General features: G+C 33.3%; 1 protein-coding gene and 1 long non-coding RNA gene across 2 annotated transcripts in view; both read left to right on the forward strand.

Moving 5' to 3' along the window:
- The first annotated feature begins 1767 nt into the window (after positions 1-1767).
- LOC123526523 (neprilysin-like) overlaps positions 1768-27624 on the forward strand; it is a 56720-nt gene continuing 30863 nt past the window's right edge. Inside the window, exons 1-10 of the mRNA XM_053523017.1 lie at positions 1768-1917; positions 2230-2371; positions 12217-12410; positions 15293-15325; positions 16539-16700; positions 19525-19611; positions 19900-20114; positions 21503-21682; positions 22097-22207; positions 26667-26806. Coding sequence (XP_053378992.1) covers positions 2274-2371; positions 12217-12410; positions 15293-15325; positions 16539-16700; positions 19525-19611; positions 19900-20114; positions 21503-21682; positions 22097-22207; positions 26667-26806 — 1220 coding nt within the window. The 5' untranslated portion in view covers positions 1768-1917; positions 2230-2273. The remainder of the gene's footprint in view (positions 1918-2229; positions 2372-12216; positions 12411-15292; positions 15326-16538; positions 16701-19524; positions 19612-19899; positions 20115-21502; positions 21683-22096; positions 22208-26666; positions 26807-27624) is intronic.
- LOC123561045 (uncharacterized) lies at positions 22760-26077 on the forward strand. The gene is made up of 3 exons (XR_008367002.1): positions 22760-23098; positions 24121-24217; positions 24778-26077. It is a non-coding gene; the product is annotated as an uncharacterized LOC123561045 (long non-coding RNA).

A 27624-nucleotide genomic window follows, 5' to 3' on the forward strand; every position in this document is an offset into this window, starting at 1 on the left:
TAGGTTTTTAGATATGAAATTGTAAGACTTTATATGTTGATGCGATGCTTTACAATTTACATTTTCAGTACGGAAACTTCTTTTCGGCGATACATGCCCTTTGGTGTCGATTAGCCGTAAAATCCAACTCACCAACTCACTCTATATGCAAAGTTTAAAGTCAATAACTTGAATATTTATCAGGTTATGCTCCGGACACGAAATATGATGGATAGTTTTGCTAGAAACGTCGTACGATTTGATTTTATTTAAATCAGACATACTAAATTTTAGTACCCTGTTCTATTCGCTACCCGATCCATTTCAATACATGTCTGCAAACAATAGCAAAAACCAACAATGCTGGTAATTTTCTTTTAAAATCTGGATTTGTTTAGAATATTTGAATGTTTCTAAAATGTTTATATATTGATATATCTAGACCACTTTTATATGGAAATAATGTATAAATATGTTAATGTAGTGTTTTATTGATGATATATTTGCACTGCATTATCTCATTTGCATCATATTTTGCGCTATTTTCATACCAATATCAAATTGTACAAAATTAATGTTTAATTATGGTGTTTTGTGTGCCTCATTTTCATACGGGGTAGGCCAATGAAATGTAAGGTTTCATAGAGTCAAAGTGACAAAAATCCTCACCATAATGTAGGCATTGTAACTAGAACCACAAATTCAAGTTGACCCTACTTAAAGTACTGCATTTTTACTTGATATATCTGTGATTAATTGCAAGGAATTCCACAATCTTACAAAAATACACGGTCATGTTCTTCAAAAAAGAGAAGTGAATCAAAACAAAAGAAAAAAAAGTTTAATAGAAGAAATTAAAAACAAGTCCGCTGAAACATTATTGCAGGCTTTAGGTGACTAGGTACTTTAGCTTAATTTCCCTCAAACCATGAGACATGGAAAAAGGATAATTATTCATAATTTCAGCAAAATGTCCATTTGATGTTTGATCAGGGCTTTAAGAAAAACCTAGGCAAACATCATATGAAGACAGTTTGGCGATTCTGACATTTTAAGTTGTGCAATGTATCAGCGAGCAGGCGAATTTTTAAAAAGATGACTTCACAAAGAGAAATATATTCATAAAGCTACTGAGTAATGATGCTTATACACAGAAAAAATACACTCTGTGTATATGTATCATAATTCAAGGTATATGCATCATGATTCAAGGTGTTAACACACATCTAGAAATATGTGAAAAAGTCAAACCAAACCATTTAATGAACACTATTAAATGATATTTTTTTTTGTTTTGTTGGGTTTAATGTCGCAGCGAAACAATTATAGGTCATATGAGGACTTTCCAGCTTTGATTTTGGAGAAAAAACCCAAAGTGCCCCTCCGTGCATTATTTCATTACGGGCGAGTACCTGGATAGAACCAACGACGTCCATTAAACCAGCTCCATGGCTTCCTTACATGAAGAACTTAATGCCCCGAGTAAGGATCGAACCCATATAGGTGAGGGGTAAGTAATTTGAAGTCAGTGGCCTTAACCACTAGGCCACGGAGACCCTTGTAAATGTTACCATGTATTACAGGTAACGTAGACAAATAACTTTGCACTATCAAGATTAGGATTAAGATTGACGAACAGTTTTCATTTACCAATATTCTATAAGCAGACAGTTTTCCCAGAGTAGCGAGGATTTTTGGGGAAATTTCAAAACTGAAAATATATTAGATTAGATTATTTACATTGAATATTTCTCCCAGTTATGCATGAAAGAAGATACATCAAAGTCTATAATAACGCACATGATACGCAAGACGATTTTCTTTGTCAATATACATCTACCCAGTGTACCGAAAAATTCGTGTTATCTGTGTTTTTTGGGCAACTCTAAATATTCTTAACGTCAATGTGTCACGTTTTCAATGGAATTTACGCTCTCGGTAAATCTGTTCATTTACAATCTTTCCATTATTATCTTTAATTTATTCATTAAACAAGTAATAAAAACATTAATGCAGATAGTGCAAATGGACAATGTTTTGATTACATTTTGGAATTTGATAAGAATATTTAATACATTTAAAAATGTGTATTTCAAAAGGTTAGTGCTCATTCGTTTATAACTTTGTACTAGCATTTCAATGTCATTTTTAGGCTTTATACGATAATTTTTTGGCAGTCGCTAGTTTCGAAATAACTTTAAATTCACGTGAAAAAATTGTGTACATACAGATTTTGAATGATTTCTTTAGAGTTTTTGCATTGATAAAGAAGGGTAGCTGTTAGTACATGAACAATGTCAGCGGTGCACGGCAACAAAGAATACGATAACAATGATATTGAGAATGGTAACAGTAGATTGGACTTGGCGAAAGACACACAGGTCGAGCTAAGGTAGGAACTACTCGTTAAACTTCAGTATTGTACAAAGTCATTTGTTAATTGATAAATTAAACTTTTTTCAACGGAAATGCATTAAAAACCAATGTGACCCACACCCTGCGATATAAGATCGATATTCGTGTCTTTATAAAAGGAGTCTAGAGATTGCGAGTCATTTCCGCCAACTTTGAAGTCTGAATTCCTACACTCTGCCATTTTCAATTTTATCGACAACTGTTAGCAACTTGTAGTTCTAATTTTTTTTTTACATTTTATCAGTCACTGAGTCGTCATCAGTAGCAGCTTTGCTTAGACGGTCATGAGACTCTACCAGGCGCCTGATATTATCGGCAACTACTTCATATGATTTTTTTTTTTTTTGCATAACGGATTATTTAAAGATTATGAACCAAATGACATTCTTTATAGCAGGGATTTTGGGATTGAAGCCGTTATATTAAGGCTGTAGGTGCTCTTCATCTTAAATTTTAATAAAGCTTGAATGTTTCTTGTATTTCTTACTGAAACAACATTTACACCGAACGTTTGCATTTTATCATGTAAATTATCTAAAACGTAGCCAGTGAACGTGAACTATATGAACATTTAAATGTTGACAATTTGTAAAGCGAAATTTTAAATATGTAAAAAGGTTGAAAATGAATAACATGTTACGCTTCACCGCTGCGCCGAAGTACATCATTTATTTAACTTCTATTTCAGGCTTAAATATTCATATTTTTTGCATTATTTCGGTGTATGTATGCCATATGAAATAAACTAGTTTACAATGTAACATAATAAGGCCAAATCGATCGAAATATATCTTTCATACATTTGTATAGAAATATTTAGCATGTTTAGGCTATATCTTAAAATTTGGTATGTGCTTAACCGGAAGTGACGGTGTAAGGTCATTTCTCCAGAAAACAATGTCTAATAGCCGTTATACGGGTAGCATAAATTTTGTTGGGGAATCTATCATTTCCCATGTAGTTAGTACTAATGTCATTGTTGAGGTAATTTTAACAGTACATAAATCCAAGGACTCATCCATATATGATAAATATTTCATTCTTTCAACATGTATGTAAATATTTTTTTATCAAATCTGTTCTGATATCAGTGGCGTAGCTTCTATAAGGCACTGCAGGCCCGGGAAAGTGAAAAAATAAAAATGCCAAATATGCAATAAAAATCGAAAGGTAAGGGGGGTTAGGCTGTAGGAGGTAATGAATCAGTCACTAACGGGAGCGTATCTGGATGGTTTTGAACTGTACGCTAGATATGAGCAGCATAGCAGCGATGCTGCGAGTATGATGTAGGTGAGGGAGTGGGTCTCCATCTCCCAGAAAGTTGAGATTTAGTGAATGTTTTAAGCAAGAGATGCGTTTTCTTGCTATATTCCACCGTTAATCTATTTTGTTTGTCACATTTGTATTACATATTACGGAGGTAATCATTTAAAATCAAAGTTTAGCACACCACGCATGCTTAATGGCAGGGATCGTGACATTGTCTAAAAGCAAAAACTGCAACTCGAGCAGCCCAGGATATTTTGACGAATACAGCCATTTTTTCGTATACTTTATTTACAATGAAGAGTTCTAATTAACTTGACCATGACATTGTGTATCGCTCTAGCACGGCTGAGACTTAGAACGTTGAAGAATCAGAGTTCTGTGAATTGCTCTACACAATTTACTCCCTGTTTTCGTACATTAGACATCAATAGTAACAGTAGATATATAGTTATGTTTCAAAATATTTGTGTCACTGAAACACTGTGTCATTCTATGATATATTTTATTGTACAACTGCCAATACCCGCTCACGCCAAAGGGGCCTAACACCCTAACACTATAATAGTTTGGGTAACTGCATCTAACTCCTACACACGTGAAAAAATCGAATATTCGAACCGTGTGCAAAGCTGTCACTACGATTATTCATTTATTTATTTATTAATCATTTAATAACCTCCACAACGTCAAGATTACATAGGCAATGACTGGAACGTTACCTAGCACATTAAAGGTATACTAGGTTTTTTTGTTTTTATCGTATTTGAAATCTTCTTCATTAATTAATACATTGCGTCTGCATCCGCATTTTGGTACGTTTTTGATACCTCGCACTTTAAAGGTATACTAGGTTTTTTTGTTGGTTTTTTTTTTGTTGTAATCGTATTTGAAATCTTCGTCAGTGTTTAATTTAATGCATTGCGTCTGCATCAACATTTTGGCAAGTTTTTGATTAATGTATCTATGCGCACATTGCAAACGTTTCAAGTTTTCTCACGTGAAACGTAACATTTTTTAGTCATTAAACATCTAATTTTGGCAAATGCAAATTTAAACTGCGCAAATTGCTAAAAGTACTTCCGTATTCAGATATGGATAAAGATTGATAGATGTTATTGCAATCATTTATAAAGTCTTCGATATCACGTAAGCAGTCACGTTTTTCTTACTCGAGATAACGGAAGACTGCCATTTTTATTCTCCCACTGCTCTGTTTTATTGCACCTTATTGATACTTGAATAGCAGTAGTAACTGTTCATATTTTCTAATATGAAAGTCTTTAGCTTGTATCCGCTTGTATCTTTGTAAGTTCGAAACCTCGCACGAGGTGTCTATTTTTTCATTTTTCATTGTGAGGAAACCATAAGGTTGGCTTTCTGAACAATTTATGGCTTTATCCAGGTATCAGTTCATACTACAGGTTGGCTTTCTGAACAATTTATGGCTTTATCCAGGTATCAGTTCATACATCAGGTTGGCTTTCTGAACAATTTATGGCTTTATCCAGGTATCAGTTCATACATCAGGTTGGCTTTCTGAACAATTTATGGCTTTATCCAGGTATCAGTTCATACTACAGGTTGGCTTTCTGAACAATTTATGGCTTTATCCAGGTATCAGTTCATACATCAGGTTGGCTTTCTGAACAATTTACGGCTTTATCCAGGTATCAGTTCATGGCCTAAAGTTATGTCCGAAGGAGACATCCGGGGTCTTTCTCCCAACATTAAACACTGTTAAAAGCTGGACAGTTCTTTTGAGACATAAACACGTACTTGTAAAAATTACAGTTGATGATTTTATACTAAACCTCTGAAACTGTTTAGGGTTTACCTACATAATTGTTTTCCATGGCATTATAACACTTGCTTTATTTTCACTTGTTGCTTGTTTCTACTTAAGTTTGTCACTTAGGCAGACAGAATTTTTAGTTCTTGTGAGACATATCTATGCGAAATGTCTTCTACATGTATAGAAAACTTCAACTAAACGGATGCACAATAAACACATATGTAATTAAGATCATATGACATTAAGAATTCATTTAAAATATACGAAACTTAAAACGATTCACAATATATGTTCGACATGAAATGATATGTCCGTACTCCCTATATAAGATTTGTTCACTTTTACGCTATAGATCACAATAATCCAGATGCCACTGATCACGTGAACTGCAAACTGCAAAGAAGATAAGTATGATATACAGAAATGAAGCAGTATCAGTATGCCCAGCTTTGTAAGCAATGTGTAATTTAGAAAGAAGAAATATACACATATATCGTTCGAAGGTGTTGCCACCGGCCGTTCCTGTGCGGTTCCCACTGTGTTCCTTTATATGTTCGTTATGTTCTCGCTGACAGTTTGTGTCGAATTTGAATTGTACGCACAGGCGTATAGGCGTATGCCCAGATACGCGCCTGGCCAATATTGAACATGTAATTAGAGCGTATTCATTAGATATTTCCATGATTAAAAAGATAAAACAGATACCAGTAGTTTTAATTATTTTCTCGCTCGTATACCACCGCCCCGCCAATTATCGCCCCACAACTTTATTAATTTGGCAAATAGACAGTACTTGCGCCGAAAAAAAGGGGTTGCGAATGTCATGATTTTACCAAGAGGGGAAGGGGCCAAGGCCTGTTATTTGAGGGGTGGGGGGAATAGCTAGGTATTTGAGCGATGGGGAATAAAAACCTGATGTAAAGTCAATTTTTGTGGAAAACTGCATGATTTAAAAGAAAATTACTGAGGAGAAGGGGCCTATCAGCGGCCCCTATTATGAAGGGGACAAAACCCTGATTTAATTCTACCCCTACACCTCGGTGCCTCTCAATAATCCGTGAATCTAATGCATATTGAAAACATAAACTGTTTCAAGTTTATTAAAGTTTGAAAGTATTGTTTTTGATTAAAGAAGTCTAGACTGTGCTGTAAAATCTGTTTTTCATAGTACAAAATGCATATCTTGAAGTGCGTATACAGCTTATTTTTCAGTTGAATAATTATTGAAATGTGCATCTGTTTAATAAATAATGATTTACTACATTTTACCGGTGAATAAATATAATCAGAACTTTGGATGCTTAGTAATTAAATCAGGAATGCGTAGCATGAGTGATTTAATTATTCGCATCTTTTTATCCATCAACAAAATACAGGAACATATTTTTATCAGTCACACTGTGAGTGATATAGGTTTGCTATTTCTTTATTCACTCCAGGAGAACTACGTTCCAACGTAAGTCAAGTCTCATCGATTTAATGTGACTTATCTCAACGATGAAGTTACGGTGTCGCTCCAAATGTCCTTGTTAATTCATTTATTTTGTGCAATAAACAGTTGATTCTACGTTTTCATAACTTAAAAGATGAGTTTGATGTGTGGAACCTATATTAGCTATTTGCAGCAGATTGGAAGATACAACGAACTAGTTTCAAATAAACTTATGTAAGCTACATAAATGTTACAAGTCCGCAACGATTACAGACAATATGTGACGACGTCTCACATACAGTGTTGCGAAGTTTCAATATCATAATTACCATCTGAACTTGTAGAAAATTCTTATGTTCATTTCATCTTTACGTCGAGAATATTTTTGTGACACTTTCATAAATGACTGGATGACTGGATGACGCGTACGCCTGAGAAAGGTACAACAATTTAACCAGTTTGACAAATGTATTTGTCGTCACCATTTTACACGTTATAGTCTTACGCACGCTGGAGTAAAATTCTTTGAAATGGATGCATAAAATCATATACAATTTCAGCATGAAAATTTAAAGGTAGAGTTTATGCTCTACAATAGAAACAAGTATCTTCAGGTGTTCGCTATAGAATTACTTTCATTTATATCAAATTCCATGGCAATGTTGTAAACATTGTTGGTGGTTCCTACACAATAGTGGTGTTCTGCTGAACTACTACTCATGCATTCAGTTTTGAAAAAGTGTCTACATGTTATGCATTTCATTTTATATTTTATATTTATCAAAAGCGGTCAGAGAACCTGAAAGGTTTTAATACTTGGAACAACATTACAATTTTATTGTTTTATATTTTACTGCACGTCTTTCTTCCTCGTTCTTTCTGAACAGGCGCATTTCCTGAAAATTTCATTATTTCGCGTTGTTTTCATCCCCCGATTTTCTTTTTAAAGTCACGAAACTTGTGCATTTACTAAGATACGTCAAACTTATGCAGCTTATTGCATCACCTTTTTACTTTTCTTTTTCAAACTCAATTCATAAAAGTTGTGCAGAAACTCGAATCTCTTTTACTTTGTCGTTTTACTGAATCTCCCTTTTCCTTTCTTTAAATTGAAGTCATGCAGAGATAAGCATTATTTATCTCAGACAGATTGTATTTTACTGCAGCCCTTCCTCTAAAAGCAGAATATAACTTTTGCTTTTTATCTGTTTCATTAAATATATTTTTGTCTTCGCTTCAATTATGTTCGCAGCGACTGGAGTATTCATTCGTGATCATTTCGCTATTTTTTCTGTTTAATCCCTTTGCTTCTTTTAAGTTCACAATTAATTAGATCTTTTGATTATACTAAAATTTCCGTGTAGTTTGACATTTTTCACGTATTTCTTGTTAAAAGATCTGTTTTGTTGCAATAGATTCCTTTAAAAGATCTTGTTTAGACTTAATTTACATTCAGCAAGATTTATAATATGATTTGTATGAATTTTACATAAATCATTTAAAATGGCATTGTATATTCTGTGCGCACATTGTAAGTTAAAACGTGAAAGGCCAAGGCGGCCAACGGTCGCTGACTTCGAATCGCTTGCCCTTTCAACTATGTGCTTGAACTTTAGCTTTGGATGTGGGATTTTTATGTAAGAAATCCATCCAATACGCTTGCAGTAAGTCGTTTGCTCTACCAAGATGCCCGTCCGTATATGGAATAATGATCAGAGAAGCACCAAGGAGTTTCCATGACCACAAACCTTAATATCTTTAATTGTCTCGTAGAGACGTATTGTTACTAAATGGTCTCAAAATAGCTTTTACATTCACACTTATTAAATAGTACGTACATTCGTACGCCGGTAATCAATATTGCATTTATAATCAGGATCGTGAAGCATTACTTCCAGAGCTTTACAAATAAATTGGCTATTTCCTAACAAATATTTTCGTCATCATGTGCAGGCATATTGCTCATTTTGTCCGCACATGATAATCATTTAATATTACCTGCGAATGTAATTAGGAGCCTGAGACGTCTTAACTCGCAATCAAGTGCCATCAGGACAGATATATCTATCCAATTCTTTAACACATGACTGCAATTTTTCTTGCATATCGAATACAATTATGCGTTTCTAACAGATCTTGTTTTATTGCATATGGTATTTTTACATATAATAATAGAAATTCAAAGCAAATAGAAATTCTTTATTTGCAGTACTCTTTCTTATGGAAGAGTATGTGCGCCCAGCGCAGGAAATTAACGTCCGTAAACTGAAGTTATAACGTTTCAGTGAAGCACAATAACAAAGTTTCACTTTAGTTTTATCCTTTGTATCGTAACGGTATGTTCTTTTCGTAATATAACGTATTTTGGACCGAGAAATATACTACAAAGGGACGAAGAGTAGGTCTCAGGGTACCTGATATTGTCTTAGTTCACATATAAAATACCATATATAATAAATGCACGAAGCGCTAGTTGTCATTACCAGCATGAAAATGCAGGCATGGGTAAAATCAACGCAACGGAAACGCCAGTCCGGTTTGCAAGAAATATGTTTTCCTTATTACACATCTGAAAATATTTTCCTTTTTGTTTGTTCCTTTTTGTTTCAATGGACCGCGATCGTGCAATATTTTTCATTATTACATACCTAAAATTATTTTCCATTTAGTTTCCTAAAGTCGCGCAATATTACCGCTTCAGAACAAGTGCATATATCCACAAACAAAGCTAATAACCTATACATATTGACTTTCCAGTTTCATATTAGGTGCGTGTCGTCAATTGTAACGTCAGTTTCATGGATGTCATCACGTTTTAAAATTCTTTTACTAGGACATTTTCAGTTCCACTCTAGCTAAAGAACAAAATTTATATCGTTGCTATAATGAATAATACACGTGTAGTAATTGTAAAAAAGATTTTTAGAATTGCATCGAGAACTATGCATTCATTCTTCCTAAAGTCGCTCTATGTTGCTTAGTTGCGCCATGTGCTTCAAAAGAATCTTTTTACAGACAACAATTAAAGTGTGCACATATATTAGTATAACTCAACTCCGCGCCACCTCGTACATATTGCTTTCATTTGGACAAAGATATCTTGGGGATACCATTAAATGATAAAAAAAAATCTAGGCGTACACACTTGGAACAAAATCTGATTTTCAGTCACAGACTTGCTGGTATGTTTTACTCGAATATAAGTAATGCGTTATGTCACAATACTTCGATGAGTGTCAGTAACGCTTGCCTGTGTCGCGTTTAGAGTTAGTAACATCATCGGTTAGAGTGAGAAACATGATATTAAATAAATATTGCGTGTTTATGATAAAGCAGTTGCAGAAATATATTTCTAAGATTAAATCTGTCATTGCCTTTAATCGTTCATTGACTGTCTGTAAGTATTGCTTTTAAAAAGGTGTAGTATATTGTTTTATTCTGGAAAATAGCAAAATGCTTTTATTTTCTTAATAACAGACGCCTGTTTTAAAAATCTAAAAGTTTTAATCAATCTATGCAATTACATTTGGAATCTGAATTCATGTTCATGTCAAGACACAAGTAAATATAATCAAAGTAATTAATATATATGAAAATTATATAAGCCGTGTCATATTGAGCGATACCGTAACCAGAAGTCGGTGAGATATGTCACATGATATCGTTTAGACATGACTTGCGTTGGAACGTAGTTCTCACGGAGTGTTATTAGCATTCAGCCAAAAATAAACAGAATTTGTTTGTTGTGAATGGATATGGAATATCACATCGAGAACTGATAGGTTATATATTACAATAACTCGCGCTACCTGCTCATGAAAGTATTTAATTGCATCAACTGTCAATGTGATATATTCCATATCCACTCAAAACAAACAAATTCTGTTTATTTTGTTTTGCTGAATGCTAATAAAAGAAATAGAAAACCTATATCACTCACAGTGTGACTGATATGGAACTGGTAATACTGATGTTTGGTCAGTTATACTAAGTTATGATAACTTAGTCATAAACTGAACTTTGATCGTTGTTTGTGTGTTGTTATTGAATTAGCATTGGTTTTATTCCGCCAGAATGGCTCAGAATGCACCATAGACACTGTTAGTTTTTCCAAATTTTCGTGGGGAGGATACCCCAATGCCCCACTACCAAAGTCGCTTCTTCGGCGCATCGGGCCTGCAATTTATAAAATGCCAACTACGCCCTTGGATATGGGGGCTCCTTTTGATACTTGAAGCATGACAATGATCGTATGTGCACGTGTAGCTCGTGATTTAATTGGCATTATACAAAATAAAATTCACAGCACACATTTATCAAGATTAAATGTTATTACATGTAGAAGTCGACTACAAACTCATGTACAAATGTTTTTGGAAATGTTCTCACTTTTGTAATAAATTAGATATCGATTCATTCATAAAAGGAGTCGTTTGAAACGCTGTAAAGCCAAATTACCAGATATAATATTGGAAATTCAATGAAATTATAAGGGACAAGCTGTGGCTCTATGGTTCCTTATTTGACAGCACAACGTAAAAATTTAGAATTACGTTGGCGTGTTGCAACTTAAGGTCAATTTATTATCTTATCATCGGACAAACTGGCATTTTGCTTGATCTTTTAACGGTGTAACGATTTAAATGGATAATCAGTACTCTTATTCGGCGAGAATAACCTTATCATTGTATATCAGAATTAAACGTGTTCGAATACGTGCTTTATGAGCGGTAGTAACGCTTTGTTTGGCACATGCAAATTACCACCTTAATACCCTTACCTATTATACATATTTGATAAATGTATACATTATGAAAATCTTTTTTGATGAAATTGTGCATTAATTCGAAATAATAACATACATAAGAAGCAATGTAACGACTGTAATTTATGTTTCGATTTTTTATTTAAAATTTAGCACACTGAAAGATACTTATTTTTTTAATCATGTGATGATTTAAAAGTATGTCTAAATCTACATCAGTTACTATGAACATTTTTTATCAAAATCTACATTTTGGAACGTTTTCTATACCCGAAAATGCAGTTTTCTACAGAAACCCATCATGAACATTAAACCTAAGGCCCAGTATATTCAAATTGGTAAAACAAAACAAAAAAAATCAAGAACAAGACCGTATCATTTTTATTGCCTGAAGCTCCTTCGAATACAAAGAGGCATACAAAATTTGGTTTTATAAAATTCTACATTGCAAGACAATATTTGTTGCAAATGTGCAGAACTACCTTGATTTATCTTGTTTCATCACTTCGGAAAATATATAGCAGCATGAGTATTCATGTAGTAAAAGACAAGTTTATCTTTAAGTTTCAACAAGGAAGAACCAGAGAAAAGAAGAACAACGTGCGAAACCGGACTCATTGTCCTCGTTTTTATTTGCTTGCTGGCTATAATAGGTTTAGTAATAGCAGTTGTGCTTATAAAGACGGATACCGATGACGCCATACCAGTCGATAACACTACACCGCCACCTAAGGATGATACCACACCTTATACACCGGGTAGATATACATGCTATTAATATAGAAATGCTTTGTCCAACATTTGTCAAGTAAACACCCAAATCTTTATTCAAATTAAATATTTGAAGACATAAATACTTTGTAAGAAAATTAATCTTCCCTTTTCAGTAATATTTACATAAAATTATACGGTATGCTTCTTCAGCACCTAAAGAGATAGGATTACAATTCTTATGAGCCGTATTCTTCAGCGTTTTGTAATATTTTGACATTCTGTCCTGCCGATGATACTATAATCATTTTAGAGGAACGCGACATAACGATACATAGAACGCGACAATAAGAAACATTTTATGTCGTGCTGGCGGCGCGCGCTCTCCATCCACAAGAAGTTCGTGTCGGCGCGTTTGCCTGCACGCCAACACGAAATGAAATGTTTCATTTATTTGCGATGGCGCTCAGCAAGACGAAATAAAATGTTTTCTTGTCTCGAATTGGCGTGCACGCCTGGACGTCTCTACGATAGCTACATAGCTGCATGCGCGCCAACATATCAAAATGGAATCTGTGTTAATAGAGTACACACCTTCGAGGAATAAGATGTTTTATTCTGTCGAGTTCTACTTTTCGTTATGTTGTGTTGTTAGCTTCGCGAAAACGACACACAGAACTTTAAAATTTTCGTAATGTTGCGTTAGCGTGGGCGCCAGGACGACACAACGAAATATGCCGCAAAAGACGCGACATAACGAATTGTCCTAAATCAACGACCATACCATACTTGAGTAAACAATTAAAAAACAAGAGCTGTCTCCATAGGATGACACATGCCCCCGATGGCACTTTTAATGAATAGTTATGGCCGATGTTAGAGTTTAGGACCTTTGACCTACGGACCTGGGTCTTGCGCGCGACACGTCGTCTTACTGTGGTACACATTCATGCCCAAATATTTTAAAATCCATGCATGAATGACAAAGATATGGACCGGACACGCCCATCAATGCACTATCATGAAATATGACCTTTAACGTCTAAGTGTGACCTTGACCTTTGAGCTACGGACCTGGGTCTTGCGCGCGACACGTCGTCTTACTGTGGTACACATTCATGCCAAGTTATTTGAAAATCCATTCATGGATGACAAAGATATGGACCGGACACGAATGCACTATCATGAAAAATGACCTTTAACGTCTAAGTGTGACCTTGACCTTTGAGCTACGGACCTAGGTCTTGCGCGCGACACGTCGTCTTACTGTGGTACACATTCATGCCAAGTTATTTGAAAATCCATCCATCGATGACAAAGATATGGACCGGACACGAAAATTGCGGACAGACAGACTGACAGACTGACAGACGACAGACTGACAGACGGTTCAAAAACTATATGCCTCCCTTTGGGGGCATAAAAACATAATCACATGATAAGGGTAAAACATCGTTATAATTAATTATTAGCCATTACGCCGTTTTGATCTCTGCGATATTCCTCTCCGGAATGAATCGGCAGTAACGTAATAATAATATGACGTCGTAATGATGTGATGGCATACACATAAAAAATTATAAAATCATAAACAAAATCCATGCATTTCAGAAAAATTAATTCCCAAATGATTTGTGAGTTGTTAAATTACCTGTTTATAGATACTCCTCAAAATTCCGCCATGTTTTGCTTTCAGAGCATTTAGTGTTATTATTTGCGTTTTACGAATCAAAAAGTATGAATGTTTTCCCTTATTTTGGTCATCAATTAATTCAACATGTACAGTCGTATGCAGTCGTTCGGAAGAGATCACTTGAATCACTCGTGCTACACACTCATGATTTTATTGTACAAAACAAAAATCCTATCTCCTATGAGTAATATAAAAGATAATTATTCCTAACATGAAATTAGAAGTAAAATAAGAAGTAAAAATGAAGGTTATATATACATGTAAATATGATTCCTCAAGCAATCAAATAAAGAAGACTTCTTGCATACTTTTCAAAATTGCAAAACTGGCAGTGTATTTGATACGCGAATGTTATTAGTTAAATAATGCATAGCTACATGAAGTATCTTTACATTTAGAAATATTGTGTCATTGCTTGCATTCGTTTCTCCATTTATCACAAATTATCTAACAAACTTGAACTTCTTGAAAGCTGAATAATAAATGAGTGTTATAAATGTCCGTGTTAATGTTTAAAATACGATACTTATTAAGGAAAAAAGGTACACAGCGTCGGCTTTCATATTAAGGCTTGTAAGACGGCGTTAAAAGTTTTTATCAGACCAGACAATACTAAAATAAATAAATAGAAATTACTTAGCAACAAATACAAACCTGTCAAATACATAAACAAGCTGGTTGGAATTAGTATTCTTAGGTCTATAATAAGCATGTAAATTCAACTGGATATATTGCAGTCTTGCCAGTTTTGTCGCGTAATACCTTATAGGTGTATTTGTTATTTATAAAATCCAATATGATAGTCAGTAACTAATCTGAAATATGTTTAAACAATAAATTAATTTGAATATGTTTAGAAAGACGATTGCAGGGTTAGGGGAAGGGAGGTATTAGACTACCTTGGATCAGCGGAAGAATATTTGATATAGTTAGACATTTAATATGTCAGAATCTAAAACTGGAAAAGAATAAATCACAGAAAGGAGTCTTAACATTTTTATCTTTATAGCTACATGTCTTTACATTATATAGAGTACGGTTTTGTTTCCGTCTACCGAGGCCTCAGAAATTCTTTACGTCACTTTAAATTAAAAGTATGTGTCGATCTATATTACCAAAATGTTGCTAATATACACCTTGAAACCTTAAAGCTGAGACCATTTTTAAGCCGACAGTAGAAACAGATTGATACAGTCTTACACATATATAACGTACAATATACTTCCTTTCTTTCAGAAATATGTTCGACACATGATTGTGTGCACGCAAGTAAGTACTGTTTTATCTTTAGAGTGAAACCATACACTTAAAAAGCCTTTGCTATTAACCAAGAGTTTACACAAAGGTGTTTTGAGATTGCGACATTAAAGGTATATTTCTAGTATCTGAGTCGTCAAATTATGACAATACAGCATGTCATATATCGCAAAATTAAAATAGCCTGAATTCCTGTTGTAAATTCCTGTAAAGCATACGCAATGTTTAATTTACATACCCTTTTAGAAATGTCGAGGGATGATTTATCACTCGTAAAGAACTTTACCTTCACGCAGTCATGTTTTTTTTAAAGAATGTATCAGAATAAGTATCTCTCATGTCACTTTCAAAACGATTTTTTTCGATAACTCCATAGTATCAAAAAGTTAAGAGCGAATTACCAATAAGTATTGTCGGTATCTGTGATTACCGTATCAGAATAAATAAATATATGACTGAAACATTTGTTTATGCTATAATTTTGATATGTACAATGTATTAATCCGAGAGTGCTAAAATGTTAACGTTTGCTAAAGTAATGTGGTTTTAAAACCGCTTTTCTCTTTTTTTAACAATTTAATGCCCGACGAACATAACTCAATACAGCGTAACAATACGTGTTATATTAATAGATTTATTGAGGGTATGTTGAGTAAAAAGGTTTTGGTCCTCTGAAAAAAAGACGGAGAAAAGTACCTTTTAAAACAGTCATTGTTGATTTGGGTCATGTCATAAAAATTCATTTAAGACTCAATAAAATATACATTACGTTAAAATCTAAGAAAAGATCAAATACAAATACAATACGATGGCAACTTATGGTATAGGCGGCGCTGTAAATCTCCCTTATTTATTCCTGTCTCTATTTATTGTCTTGGCATTCTGAGCAATGCTGATTTTGTGGATAAATCTGTAAAAAACTGTTACTCTTCTAATAAAAATGATCTGCAGCGCATAGAACGTTGAGTTGCTCCATATAGTCTCTATACTATCATTATAATACTGATGTCTTTACACCTTCAGGACGTTTAGGACTAAAAAAGGACTTATAGTTCGATAAAGTGGATAACAAGCAGTCTTGTCACTTGCCAGATAATAACTGCATCAGTGAAATTTTTACGAAAAATTCTAGATAAATAAGTGGATATGTGGTTGGCAGAAATATGCCACCATAACATTACACAAACTTGATTGTGTCTGTAAAATACTTTTATTGTGTATCTAGGTTCAAGAATTTTGCAGAATATTGACAAGGCAGTAGATCCGTGCGAAGATTTCTACATGTACTCGTGCGGCGGGTGGAAGAAGAAAACTGTTATTCCGCAAGATAGATCTTACTATGGTGTGTCTAGTGAGCTCACAGACTCTATCGAGGTTACAAATAAAAGTAAGTATTTATAAGTAAAAGACCCGCAACAAGGGAAGTGACTAGCCATTTAAAAACTTAAGGAGGTAGGTTACCTTGTTACAAGGGTAAATTCAAATTAGTTGAACCGCAACGTCTTTTTGTAGTCCGTGTTATATAAAGTTTTAATTGCTAAATTCTCAGTTTCGTTTGTCTCTGTTCCTTCAAGTTCAGTTTTTATCCAGGTTTGAAGAACATGACCCTCCAAAGGTATTTCATATGGAAAGAAGAAGGAAAATACGGATATTTAACACTTTTCAGTGTATTTTAGTTTCATTGATATCCGTGGAAGTCAGCATAATCTATATTTTTACTAGTATGCACGTTAGCTTTCTAATATAAGCTTAAAATGTATATGTCGCGGGGCTCGTGTTTCCATGGTAACGCATTTTCTCTCATTTTTAGACAGCTATGTATAAAAATAGGGGTTTTCGACGGCTTCAGTGCCATTCTGTTAATGAACAACATGGAATATTTGGGTAATATCATTAGCAAAATACCAAGCACTATACATGGTACCCTATTTTTCTTAAAGTTTAAAGTAACCATGACAACAGAGATGTTTAAAATGGCTTATATCTTGCTTTTTGTCGTAATTTCTTATAAAATAATATTGAATAATATTATCTTTCGAGTTGATGTAGCTTTAAAACATATTATTTCTAACGTAAGTTATATTTTCGTGTTATCTGCATTTATTCAAACACATTTCTAAGCTTAGAATACTTACAGCAGTACCCCTCGTCTGGCATTGTTCATGGAAAAATCGTTCAGCATGCTACTGTTATTCTCATGGATATTGATGAAATGAAAATAAAAAGCCGAATCTGTGTTTCTTAAATAGACTAGTGTGAACGCTTTTGAATTTTACCTTTAGATACATAGGTCACGGGCTTCGTTTCCATGGTAACATCATTTCAATTCAAGAAACCACAATTTTCTACTGAAATTTGAACAATTTTAGATCTTAGTTTTAGTATATAGGTAACAAATTATCAACGGAACCTGAAAAATAGGTATTACAAATCAAACTGCTAGATTTTTTATTTGAAAATGGCCGTAACAAGTAACCTCTCACCTAACTATATTCCAAATAACATTGGTTACCATCATCCATTTTCGTACATTCCGCATAACATTTCAATGTAACTACATAACAGAAGCAAAATATTGATTATTATTCAGAGCAAAAGACTCATAAAAATATTTCAGCAAATAATGGTTATTTGAAAATAGTTTGAATAAAGAAAATGCACAGAATTACGTACTTTCAAGATAAAAGCTATTAATTTTGCGCGGTAACTGACACGTAACGTCATGACATCAATGACGTCATTTTAAGGCAACATTGTTTTGAAGCGTTTCTGCGGCAATTTATTCATTATTTCTGCATTATTAAACCATAAAGCATCAGATCGAAGACACGTTCATGATTTGTTTTCAGAAGAATGAATATACAAACACATTTAGTTTGTCGTAAACGTCGTCGTAAATCGTCACGTTAGCTTCCGGTTAGACATGTGCACATACAAATATGAAGGTAACCTACCTCCTTAATGAACATTATTATAAATTTATAGTTATAAAACTGTTTTTTGTCTTACCGACATATTGTGAATTCAATTCTACTCCTAATGTATTTTCCATAAACATTATCTGCTTATTTCATTTACCTCTCCTAATGCAGTGAATGTTTGTTTTTTGTCAGCAAATTCTGGAGCTTTGTAAACACCGTTTGATGCATATGCAGCTACTGATATATGGCAAAATGCATGCTGTATCGTAAATTTGATAAAAGCCAAGAGTTGATTTTCTACATGTGACCGTTGAAAATTGGCATAAAATCCATTAATAATTATTTTTTTCGCAATTTCAATGCAAAGTAGCAACATTTATTACCATCGAAATGCAAAAGAAGATACCTTGTATGTGATGGTTCGTTACAATAGAACCGGAAAAACAAAATCATGTATAAAATCATTCTTCTGGTTCTACTAAAGTACTAGTGATGTTGACATTTAGAACTTTAGGTTACTTCCTTAAATACTTTGTAATGATACTTTGTTAATATAATGCAGTTAGCTATCAGATGACTATGTTATAATTCTAGTACGTTTATCCTAAACATACATTAAGGTAACATATAACATATCTGTAACTTTCCTTTTGCATCTGTAATAATAATTGATATTTATTTTTATTTCTCACATTGCTTTCTGCAAACATGTAAGTATGAAACGTCCTTGAGCAACTACAAAACATGTTAATTTCTCATTAGGTCTGTCTTGAGACATTCTGAAATCACTTTCTTTCATTTGCCTTTCTTTTTTATTCTGAATTTAACTTGCTTGAATTGAAATCGTGTAGGATTGTAGTGAATGATAGTGGCAGGTGTACAGCCGGCGATGTACGAGTTGAATGGTTGATATTGTATTATATATTACGCATTACAAGCAAATTGTACTGAAATTTCCGAAATATTCACTTACAAAGTTGTGGAAAATACGTCTAAAGTGTTGCATATATATTTTAAAGACTGACGGCTTGATATCACTGATTGTACCAGGGCCAGGCTTGTTGCACAATGGTATATTATCATTTTCGATTGAAGGCAAAATCATTAGCGTGATATTCAACAGAATGCTATAACGCGAGCATTACGATAATCAAATGCCTTCATGTGAGAACTCTATCTGTTTGAAATGTAATGTATAGACGTATGGACATAATTCATCAATCACATTAACGCTTACAGCAAAGTTTAGCGCGTAATTCTACTTGATCTTATTTTGATGTTTCATTTCAGATCTGCTTGAAGAAGATAATGCATCATACAAAAATATATCAGCCATATCAAAAGCGAAGGACATGTATGCATCTTGCATTGATTTAGGTAAACTGAAATGAGAAAGTTTAGATATTTCATTTGATTATTTTCATATGATTCATATATATATAAACGTGAATGGCAGAAAAACTAAAATTAACATAATGAAACACTTTGTCGCCAACTTCGTTTCGTAGTCAACACCAAAAAATTTTTTAAAGCTTTAGTCACGCATAATCAACATTATTTCAGATAATCAATATTATAATCGTTTTATAGATTTATTTAGATAAAACTAAATTCTGTTATTCAATACAGGCATACCAGCTTTCATAAACTGTATATTATTTGCAGAAAAAATCGAACAGAAAGGTTCTTCTGCCGCTATACCTTTGTTAAATGAACTAGGCGGTTGGCCCGTTCTTGGAACTAATCCCGGTGGCAACTGGTCGCCTAACAATTTTAGTCTTTCTCAACTGTTGATCTCGCTTATACAATACAACAACAAGCCTCTAATCTATCTATATGTATACGCTGATATTAAAGATACAGAAAAATATATTATTTACGTAAGTAACGTTTATCTTTACTTTTCAAATAATTTTCATTATGTTACCTCTCTTAGTATAAGTGTTCAAAGCAGTAGCCCTGTTTTCTGGACGTAACTCTTTGCAGCATTTGCTATTGCCTTTTGCATACCGTTAAAATAATTAACCTGGATTCATACCCGCCACTTTATATTGAACAAAACTTAAAGGTTTTTAAAATTTAATTCGGTTGTCAATATTTGATTGTATGTTTAGTGGCGTTTACAGCTTCGCACAAGGAAAGTTACTATATGTATTTTCGTCTATCTGTTTGTGTGTCTGTCATTGTGTTGCAGCAGCTGTATGGTAATACAAAACCTGAGACTAGAAGAGCAAATATTAGAAAAGTATAGTACAGCTTACAGTGGGGAGCGTGTTAGATGTGAACGTGACCAATGCCTTTAAATAGACAGTGTGAATGTTGCCGCATTTTCTTTAGTAAAATTCATGAGCAAACAGACGATCTTTAAAAATAGTGACCTAGTACAGAATATATATATATATGTGATTCATAGTATGGGACACATATCTAGAAATATTAGAAAATAAAACAAACAACAGAAGACTTATTAAAATCCTGGCTGTGTTATCCGATATTGCAGGTAATATAGGAAGATTACGGTAACCTTGAATTCAAATAATATGGATAGGGCTAAGATATCAGTTGGATATTTCACAATTTTAAAACGAATTACACTTACATGAAATTTGAGCTCCTTGCTTTCCGAAAAGTAAATGAAAAATTCGAGACTTTCTGCTTAATGTTTTGAGCGACTATATGCGAAATAAAACAAACATACTGTAAAATGTCAAACAAAGTTTGTATATGTGTGCATGTGTAAAGTGCTCAAAATTATGTTAGATCAGTTCTATCTGTTACATTATATGTTATATTTGACCAAGATGTTATAAAAGTACCCATTATACAAGTGGTTTCGAAATAAAATTGCTTCAGAGTAAAAATGATAAAATTTTGATATTAAGGGCACACTACTCAAGACCACCTCATCTGATCTGATTCTTCATGAAACATGACTGTTACATTCTTCTCTGTCATAAGGATTGTTTTGCGACGTACAATTGTACTGGACTAGTGTTAACATGTAAACTATGGTATCTTCATCAGACGAAGACACATATCTTTAGACCTACTGATCAGATTCGTTCCATAATCAAATATGTGCAAGATCTTTTAGAAGTCATTGAATTAACAGTCCACTATTTTATCCTATGCCTCTGCAGTGAAACTTTAATGTTGATGTCTAGTACATACATTATTTTATATTTTAAGCCGCAATATCTTTAAAGTGGTTAAGCTGATCTAATAGCAAAAGTTATGATTTTATTGTATCTTTTTTCCATTAAAATAGATGGATCAGCCAGAGTTTGGTCTCCCGGGAAGACTTTATTACTTACTGGATAGCTTATCGTCCATGCGTGAGGCATACATCAACCTGGCGGTATCTGTCGCAAAATTATTTGGAGCTGATGGTGATGTTGCAGATAAAGAAATGAGAGAAGTTCTGGACCTCGAGACAGATATAGCAAATGTAATTTAAAAAATTACGTTTTGCTCATTTTCACTGAGAAATAAAATCTATAAGAATATCAGTTTAAAACATAGAATACGATATAAAAAAAGGACAAACTGTTTAAGTGTGAGATGTATTTTAAAATTTGTACACATTGAAAAAAATGTGACTAAGTGGACACAGCAATAAAGTATTCATAACGTCTGTCACCTCGGAATTTATGATGATAAACACATGTACAATAGATACAAACGGGTACTTGTATGTAAATTTGTTAGTTATTTTCATCGAATATACAAGTATTTTTTCGGTATATATTGATAGCTAAGTATTGTATTTGGTTTCATAGAAAGGTTCACATTTGCATTTTGGGCGCATATGGAATCAGTAATATTATCACCGTAAATTAAAGTACCGTCATAATTACTTCAGATTAGCATGAGAGCGGAAGATAGGCGTGACTACGAAGTTTTGTATAATAAAATGACAATATCGGAGCTTAAGCAGAACATTACAGAACCTGGACCAACTGACACAATACAGGTATCTTTTCTTTACATATGAGTTTCAATGTCGGATATTATGGTAAAGGGGAAATTTATTTTCACTTCGTATATTTTATGGGTATCTTCTGACAGTAGGTAGTCGCTTGTCAGGCATATTATACAGAGACTTATGGATCAGCTATGAAAAAAAAAACTTGTTGTGTAATATTATCCTAATAAAAACCATGATTTAAGTTACTAGTGGATATGGCTGTTATAACCTATAGTTTTCTACCTTATGGCTAGTTTTAAATGTTATTGTTTAATTTTCCTTAGCTAATAAATGAATGTCAACTTGATTGTCTTCAAAGTAAGGCTAATCGCATTAGCCAATACTCCTTTAGTTTAGGTAATATCGAATAGTAGCATAATAGATGGTTCGCTGACTATCTTCCTCAAGAAGCTGAACTTTTGTACATTGTACAATAAAGGGACCAGTTTGAGATATTATACCGCTGATCAAGATTGAAGATATGAGCAATTTCGTCATGCTCTTAATAATTATATGATATGTTAACATAATTGTGTCGCGCCATGAGATTTTTGGCCCAAATGCGGCGTTACGTCATTCGAGAAAAACCCGATTAAAGTTACGTCACAAAAATGAGTGGAGTTCAACACGTTTTCGTGTCAATTAATGCATTTTGTCAATTAACACTATATTATTGGGACGATAAATGAATGAAGAGACAAACGTCATTTACCAAGCAGGTATTGTAACATTTCCGTGTTTTGACATTTCGTTTCATTCTCAAATAATTGACAATTTATCGCCCTTTGTATCAACACGCCATTTGTAAACATGAAAGGTCGTGTGAAAGGAAACTTTTAAACAGTAATTTGACGACTGATTTAAAAGGGATAATGAATGTCATTGAGCGATTTACAGGTAAGTAGTAATATTTACACAATATGTAGAGTTTTAAAATATTAATCAAATCCATATATATTGACCGTTTTGTCCTTCGAAAATATCCCGGAATTGTCATCTGGGCTTTAATTCTAGCTAAAAATATTCAGCTCAGAGATGTTCATATGCTGTTACGGACCTCTGATGGTAATGGGAAATAATCAGAAAATTAAAACAGCGTCAGTTAAATTATGTCAGCTAGAACACCCGCAGTTTTTCAAAAAAGGAAATCACCCCCTCCCGGAAACATTTTACCCCCCTTCTCCATTCCACAACTGGGTTACCTCAAATCACCCCCCTTCCCATCAACTTCCACCAAATACCTCCCTTCTCTTTCCCACCCATTGTCATATGAAATACACCCTACCTCAGCTTGAGAACTGCTTCCACACTACATTTAACTAAATGCACCCCCTCTCCCCCTTCCTCCGTTTCTTTTAACTGTAAATTACCCCCCTCCTATATCCTCCAAATAAGGAGGAAGGTGGGGAGGGGTGGGGGGCATTCAGGAAGCTTACTTTTTTCCACAACAGTTTTCACTCTTATTTCTGATCAGTATGAAAGACCAGTATGTCAAAAGTCACAGCCTTATCCATATTTATGTAATGACTTACAGGAACAGTTGTCAGTTTAAATAAATTATTTCTTATTCATGTCAAACTCACTTCAATTAAAAAAATATAAAGAATAGCTGTTTGTTTTTATTTTGTATAAAACAGATGCTCAATAGCTTTTCATGTAAGTTTGCATTCAGTTCACTTGACCATGATTGTTGGATTCCTCATCACTACATAATGTTCTTTACAAGTTACAAACAACTTCTACACATTAAATGAATATATTTTAAACTTTAAAGACATTTTGCTAAGAAAGTCATGCTTTTGATTGAAACATATTATACTCATAGTATAAATCTTTGTGTTCTGTGTCCTGAGGTAACTAGCTAGGCCATCTTTATCTCACATTTCAGCTTTTTTTAAAGTATTTTTTTAATTTTACAGATCAACTATTGATGAACTACTGAGAAACATCTGGCATATTGCTATGACCTTAAACAAAAAGAAGGAATTCTCAAGGCATGCCTACATACCACATATTGTAAGAGTTTGTGGGTTTGTAATTTTCTGCATTTTTGCAGTTTTTCTATTGTAAGAAAGATAAATACATCTTAAGAATATATACAAAAAATAAATTCCTCTTAAAGTAAGTACAAGTAAGTTAAATAAATCTTAAAATATCATACACATAAATGACCTGATTGTATTAATAGCATTTTGAAAGAAATCATTACTAGTCTAATAGATTCATTCAACAAACATATCTAGCATAAAAAGAGGAGAGTGGGGACATATGCATAATGATTGAATATCATCATACATGTATTTTCCTAAGAAACTGTTGCAGTATTTGAGTATTCATTTAGTTAGACTGAATGAAATAATTCTTTTAAGTGTATGTCTACTAGTATGTTAGAAGATTAGCTAGTTTTTTGTATTTTTGAAAATTATGAGATTGATGGATGGATGGGTACTTATTAGTCATGCTTTTATGTAGATTACACAAAAAAGATACTTTTATTTTTTAAAAATGCTTCACAGTATTCTATTCTATAACTTTCTACTTAAAGGGACTAATACTAATGTATTTTTGTTTTGCAGAATGGCTGAAGGAAGAAAGAATTTCCAGCCAGAAAAATAAGATTCTTTATGAATTTGTGAATGGAAATGAAACCCAAGGAACTTATATATTTGCTTACCATCCAGTTGAAAGTATGCCAATGGAATAAAGTGCAACTGTCACAGAAGTGTACAAAATAAGGTCATGTTTTCTGCAGAAGTTCACCAAGCTGATTCAAACTACAAATGGGAGTCAAGTAAAACTAACTGAACTGTCAAAGTTCAACTGTGAGAAATGTTTGGTAAAAGTATGTTATGTTGTCAGAACAGCAGTGAAGTGGTTAGAGTAAAACTGTCTTCATTGTTTAAGCAATACAGATTTTTTTAAAAAAAACATACTCCATGCATAATATATCTTGAGTGCTCTTTTTTATTTAAATAATCATACAGTTTAAAGAAATTTGACAATAAATTCTATCTTTAATTTTATAAGAAAATAATGCATTGTTGCCATGGTTGCCGTGGTATTAAACATTAATCTGACTATAAATTATTGTAAAACATCTTTCATGTTTATATGTTCTATTTGTTAAAAAAATTAATGTAAGATCATATTCTTTTCTAAGTAATAACTGCATCAACAAAACATTATGTTATCATATGAATCTGCCTTAAACTAGCAAGAGTTGTGTCGTGTGTATCAGAAAATTATGTATATCCCAAACAGTGTCACATCAGTTTACATGAAATGAGGTTTTCTTACTTTTGAATATGAAATTAGACAGCTTTCAATGTAAATAGTATTTTGAAAAACACTTTAACATATTCAATTATTTCAAGAACTTGATAGAAATGGTACTTTTGGTAAGAAAATACATCATGGTTGCTATGGTAACGAGTCACTGATCAGTGTGACATCTGTACTACTACTTTAAGCAAAATCAGTTTATAATATTTCTAATAACTATATCTTTTTGCCTGATTCTCTGTCTAACAGTTACAAAGAGATATGTCAATGAGTCAAGTGTTCTAACAACAAGGTTAATTTGTCATAGTTTTGTCATGTTATCTTACCGTAATCCAGTAAATCTATTTTTGTACAAAAGAAAGCCATATTAAGATTTTTGCAAAAAAAACTGTTATCTTTAAACTCTGTCTGTACACTGGAAAATGTTGACGGTATATTAACTTCACTTTCTTGATGTAAATTTTGGCTGGATCAATCAAGGAACTATTCAAATTGGATTTAACAACTGTGTTGCCATGGAAACGATTTTAGGCGAAAATAATATGTGCTTACATGAAAAAAAGAAACAGAAAGAAATAAATTTAATTAACTGTATGTTGTGTTTGATATTTCATTATGTATTTTTTTCATATTATTTTAAGAAGGAGTCTGAATTAAGATAATCTGCCTCTATTTTGATACAGTTAGACGAAAATATGGTGTCCGAAAAGCGGTAATTTCTCCATAACAACGGCTGATTTCTGTTGTCAAATAGCATATTTTTACTTGGAACATGACAATCTGTCAGATTACCTGAAAACCCCATTTTCGACCAAAATCTCATTTGGGCCAAAAATCTCATGGCCTGACACATATATTTTATTGGTTTTATTGTTTTTATTTCGAAATTTTATCTCTTACTATCAAAAGTTTGTCTTTTATAATTCAAGTCATGAGACCTTCCGGATCTTAAGACTAAGATAAAACGATTCCTATGTCCAATAATTACATTTTAGGGTAAAGGGGAGATCCTTCTTTCTCTATTCTGAGCGTGGACTTAATTCTGTGCGTTAACATCACACCGACACGTCTCCAGGTAGCCCTTTTGAGAATCATTCAGGTTCAAATCTAAGGCGTTGAGTTAAAGCCAGCGAATTTAACCCATTGTAGTCACATTTGCTTATACCGGTATTTTCCATTTTAGTTCGATTGGTTAGAGTACATAAGTGGTGTCTTCGATTTGGAGAACGTGAAGATACAAGTGAACGAAAGCGAACCAGTCGTTGTTGAAGCAATACCGTACTTTGAAAAACTGTTCAGTGTGCTTCAGAAACATGGAAAACGGTATTATCATTTTTTTTCAGCTGTTATTAATATTAAAACGAAACGTGTTTTTGCGGGGTGGGAATTTACAACATGAATATCCTTTTATGTTCTAAACAATTCTTTGCAAGAATTTGTACTGATCTGTTTATATATTAACACTTATTACGTGTATAAGGGGATATGAAGAAATACTCACAAGAGCATTAATTACATTTTTCGAGCTTTAAGAAATATATCAGGAAATCAGCTGTACTTAAAAGGCATAATAAAAAGTTCAGGTATATTAATACTATTTATCTCATTTATTTTGGACGTGTGTCTTTTTCCGTTACATATTTGATCTTTGTATCACTACATGTACCTTACATCTATGGTAGAACAGGAGTAGGTTTTCCTTGAAATAGGACATGCGTAGTGAAAATCTACAGAGGCCTGTCTTTAATTTCTGTGAGTTTCTTGTTGAGCCGTGTATTTGAATGCATTGACATTACTTGATTTTTAACTTTGTGACTATTCTTAGATATTGCTTGCAAGTAGTGTTAGTGCTCAGTACGACAGTGTACACTTAAGGTTTGTATGCTTCTGATTTAACCGTGCCACGAGAAATCCTGTACAACATAATTGATCCTGACCTAAATTTTACTACTCTCGTCAGGTAGTAGTAAAAGTTGTAATCATGATATATAATGCTATTACATACACATTTCAAAACTGCGCTAAGTTTCATTGGAACCAGAAATGTCAACAATTTTCCATACTGACGTTCAAATTTCATATCGCATGTGGGACGTCATTTGTGGCGTCAGGTTCATGTATGCCGTCGCTTTTAGATGTTT

This window comes from Mercenaria mercenaria, chromosome 14 (assembly GCF_021730395.1).
Source record: "Mercenaria mercenaria strain notata chromosome 14, MADL_Memer_1, whole genome shotgun sequence".
NCBI classification, from domain to species: Eukaryota; Metazoa; Mollusca; class Bivalvia; order Venerida; family Veneridae; genus Mercenaria; species Mercenaria mercenaria.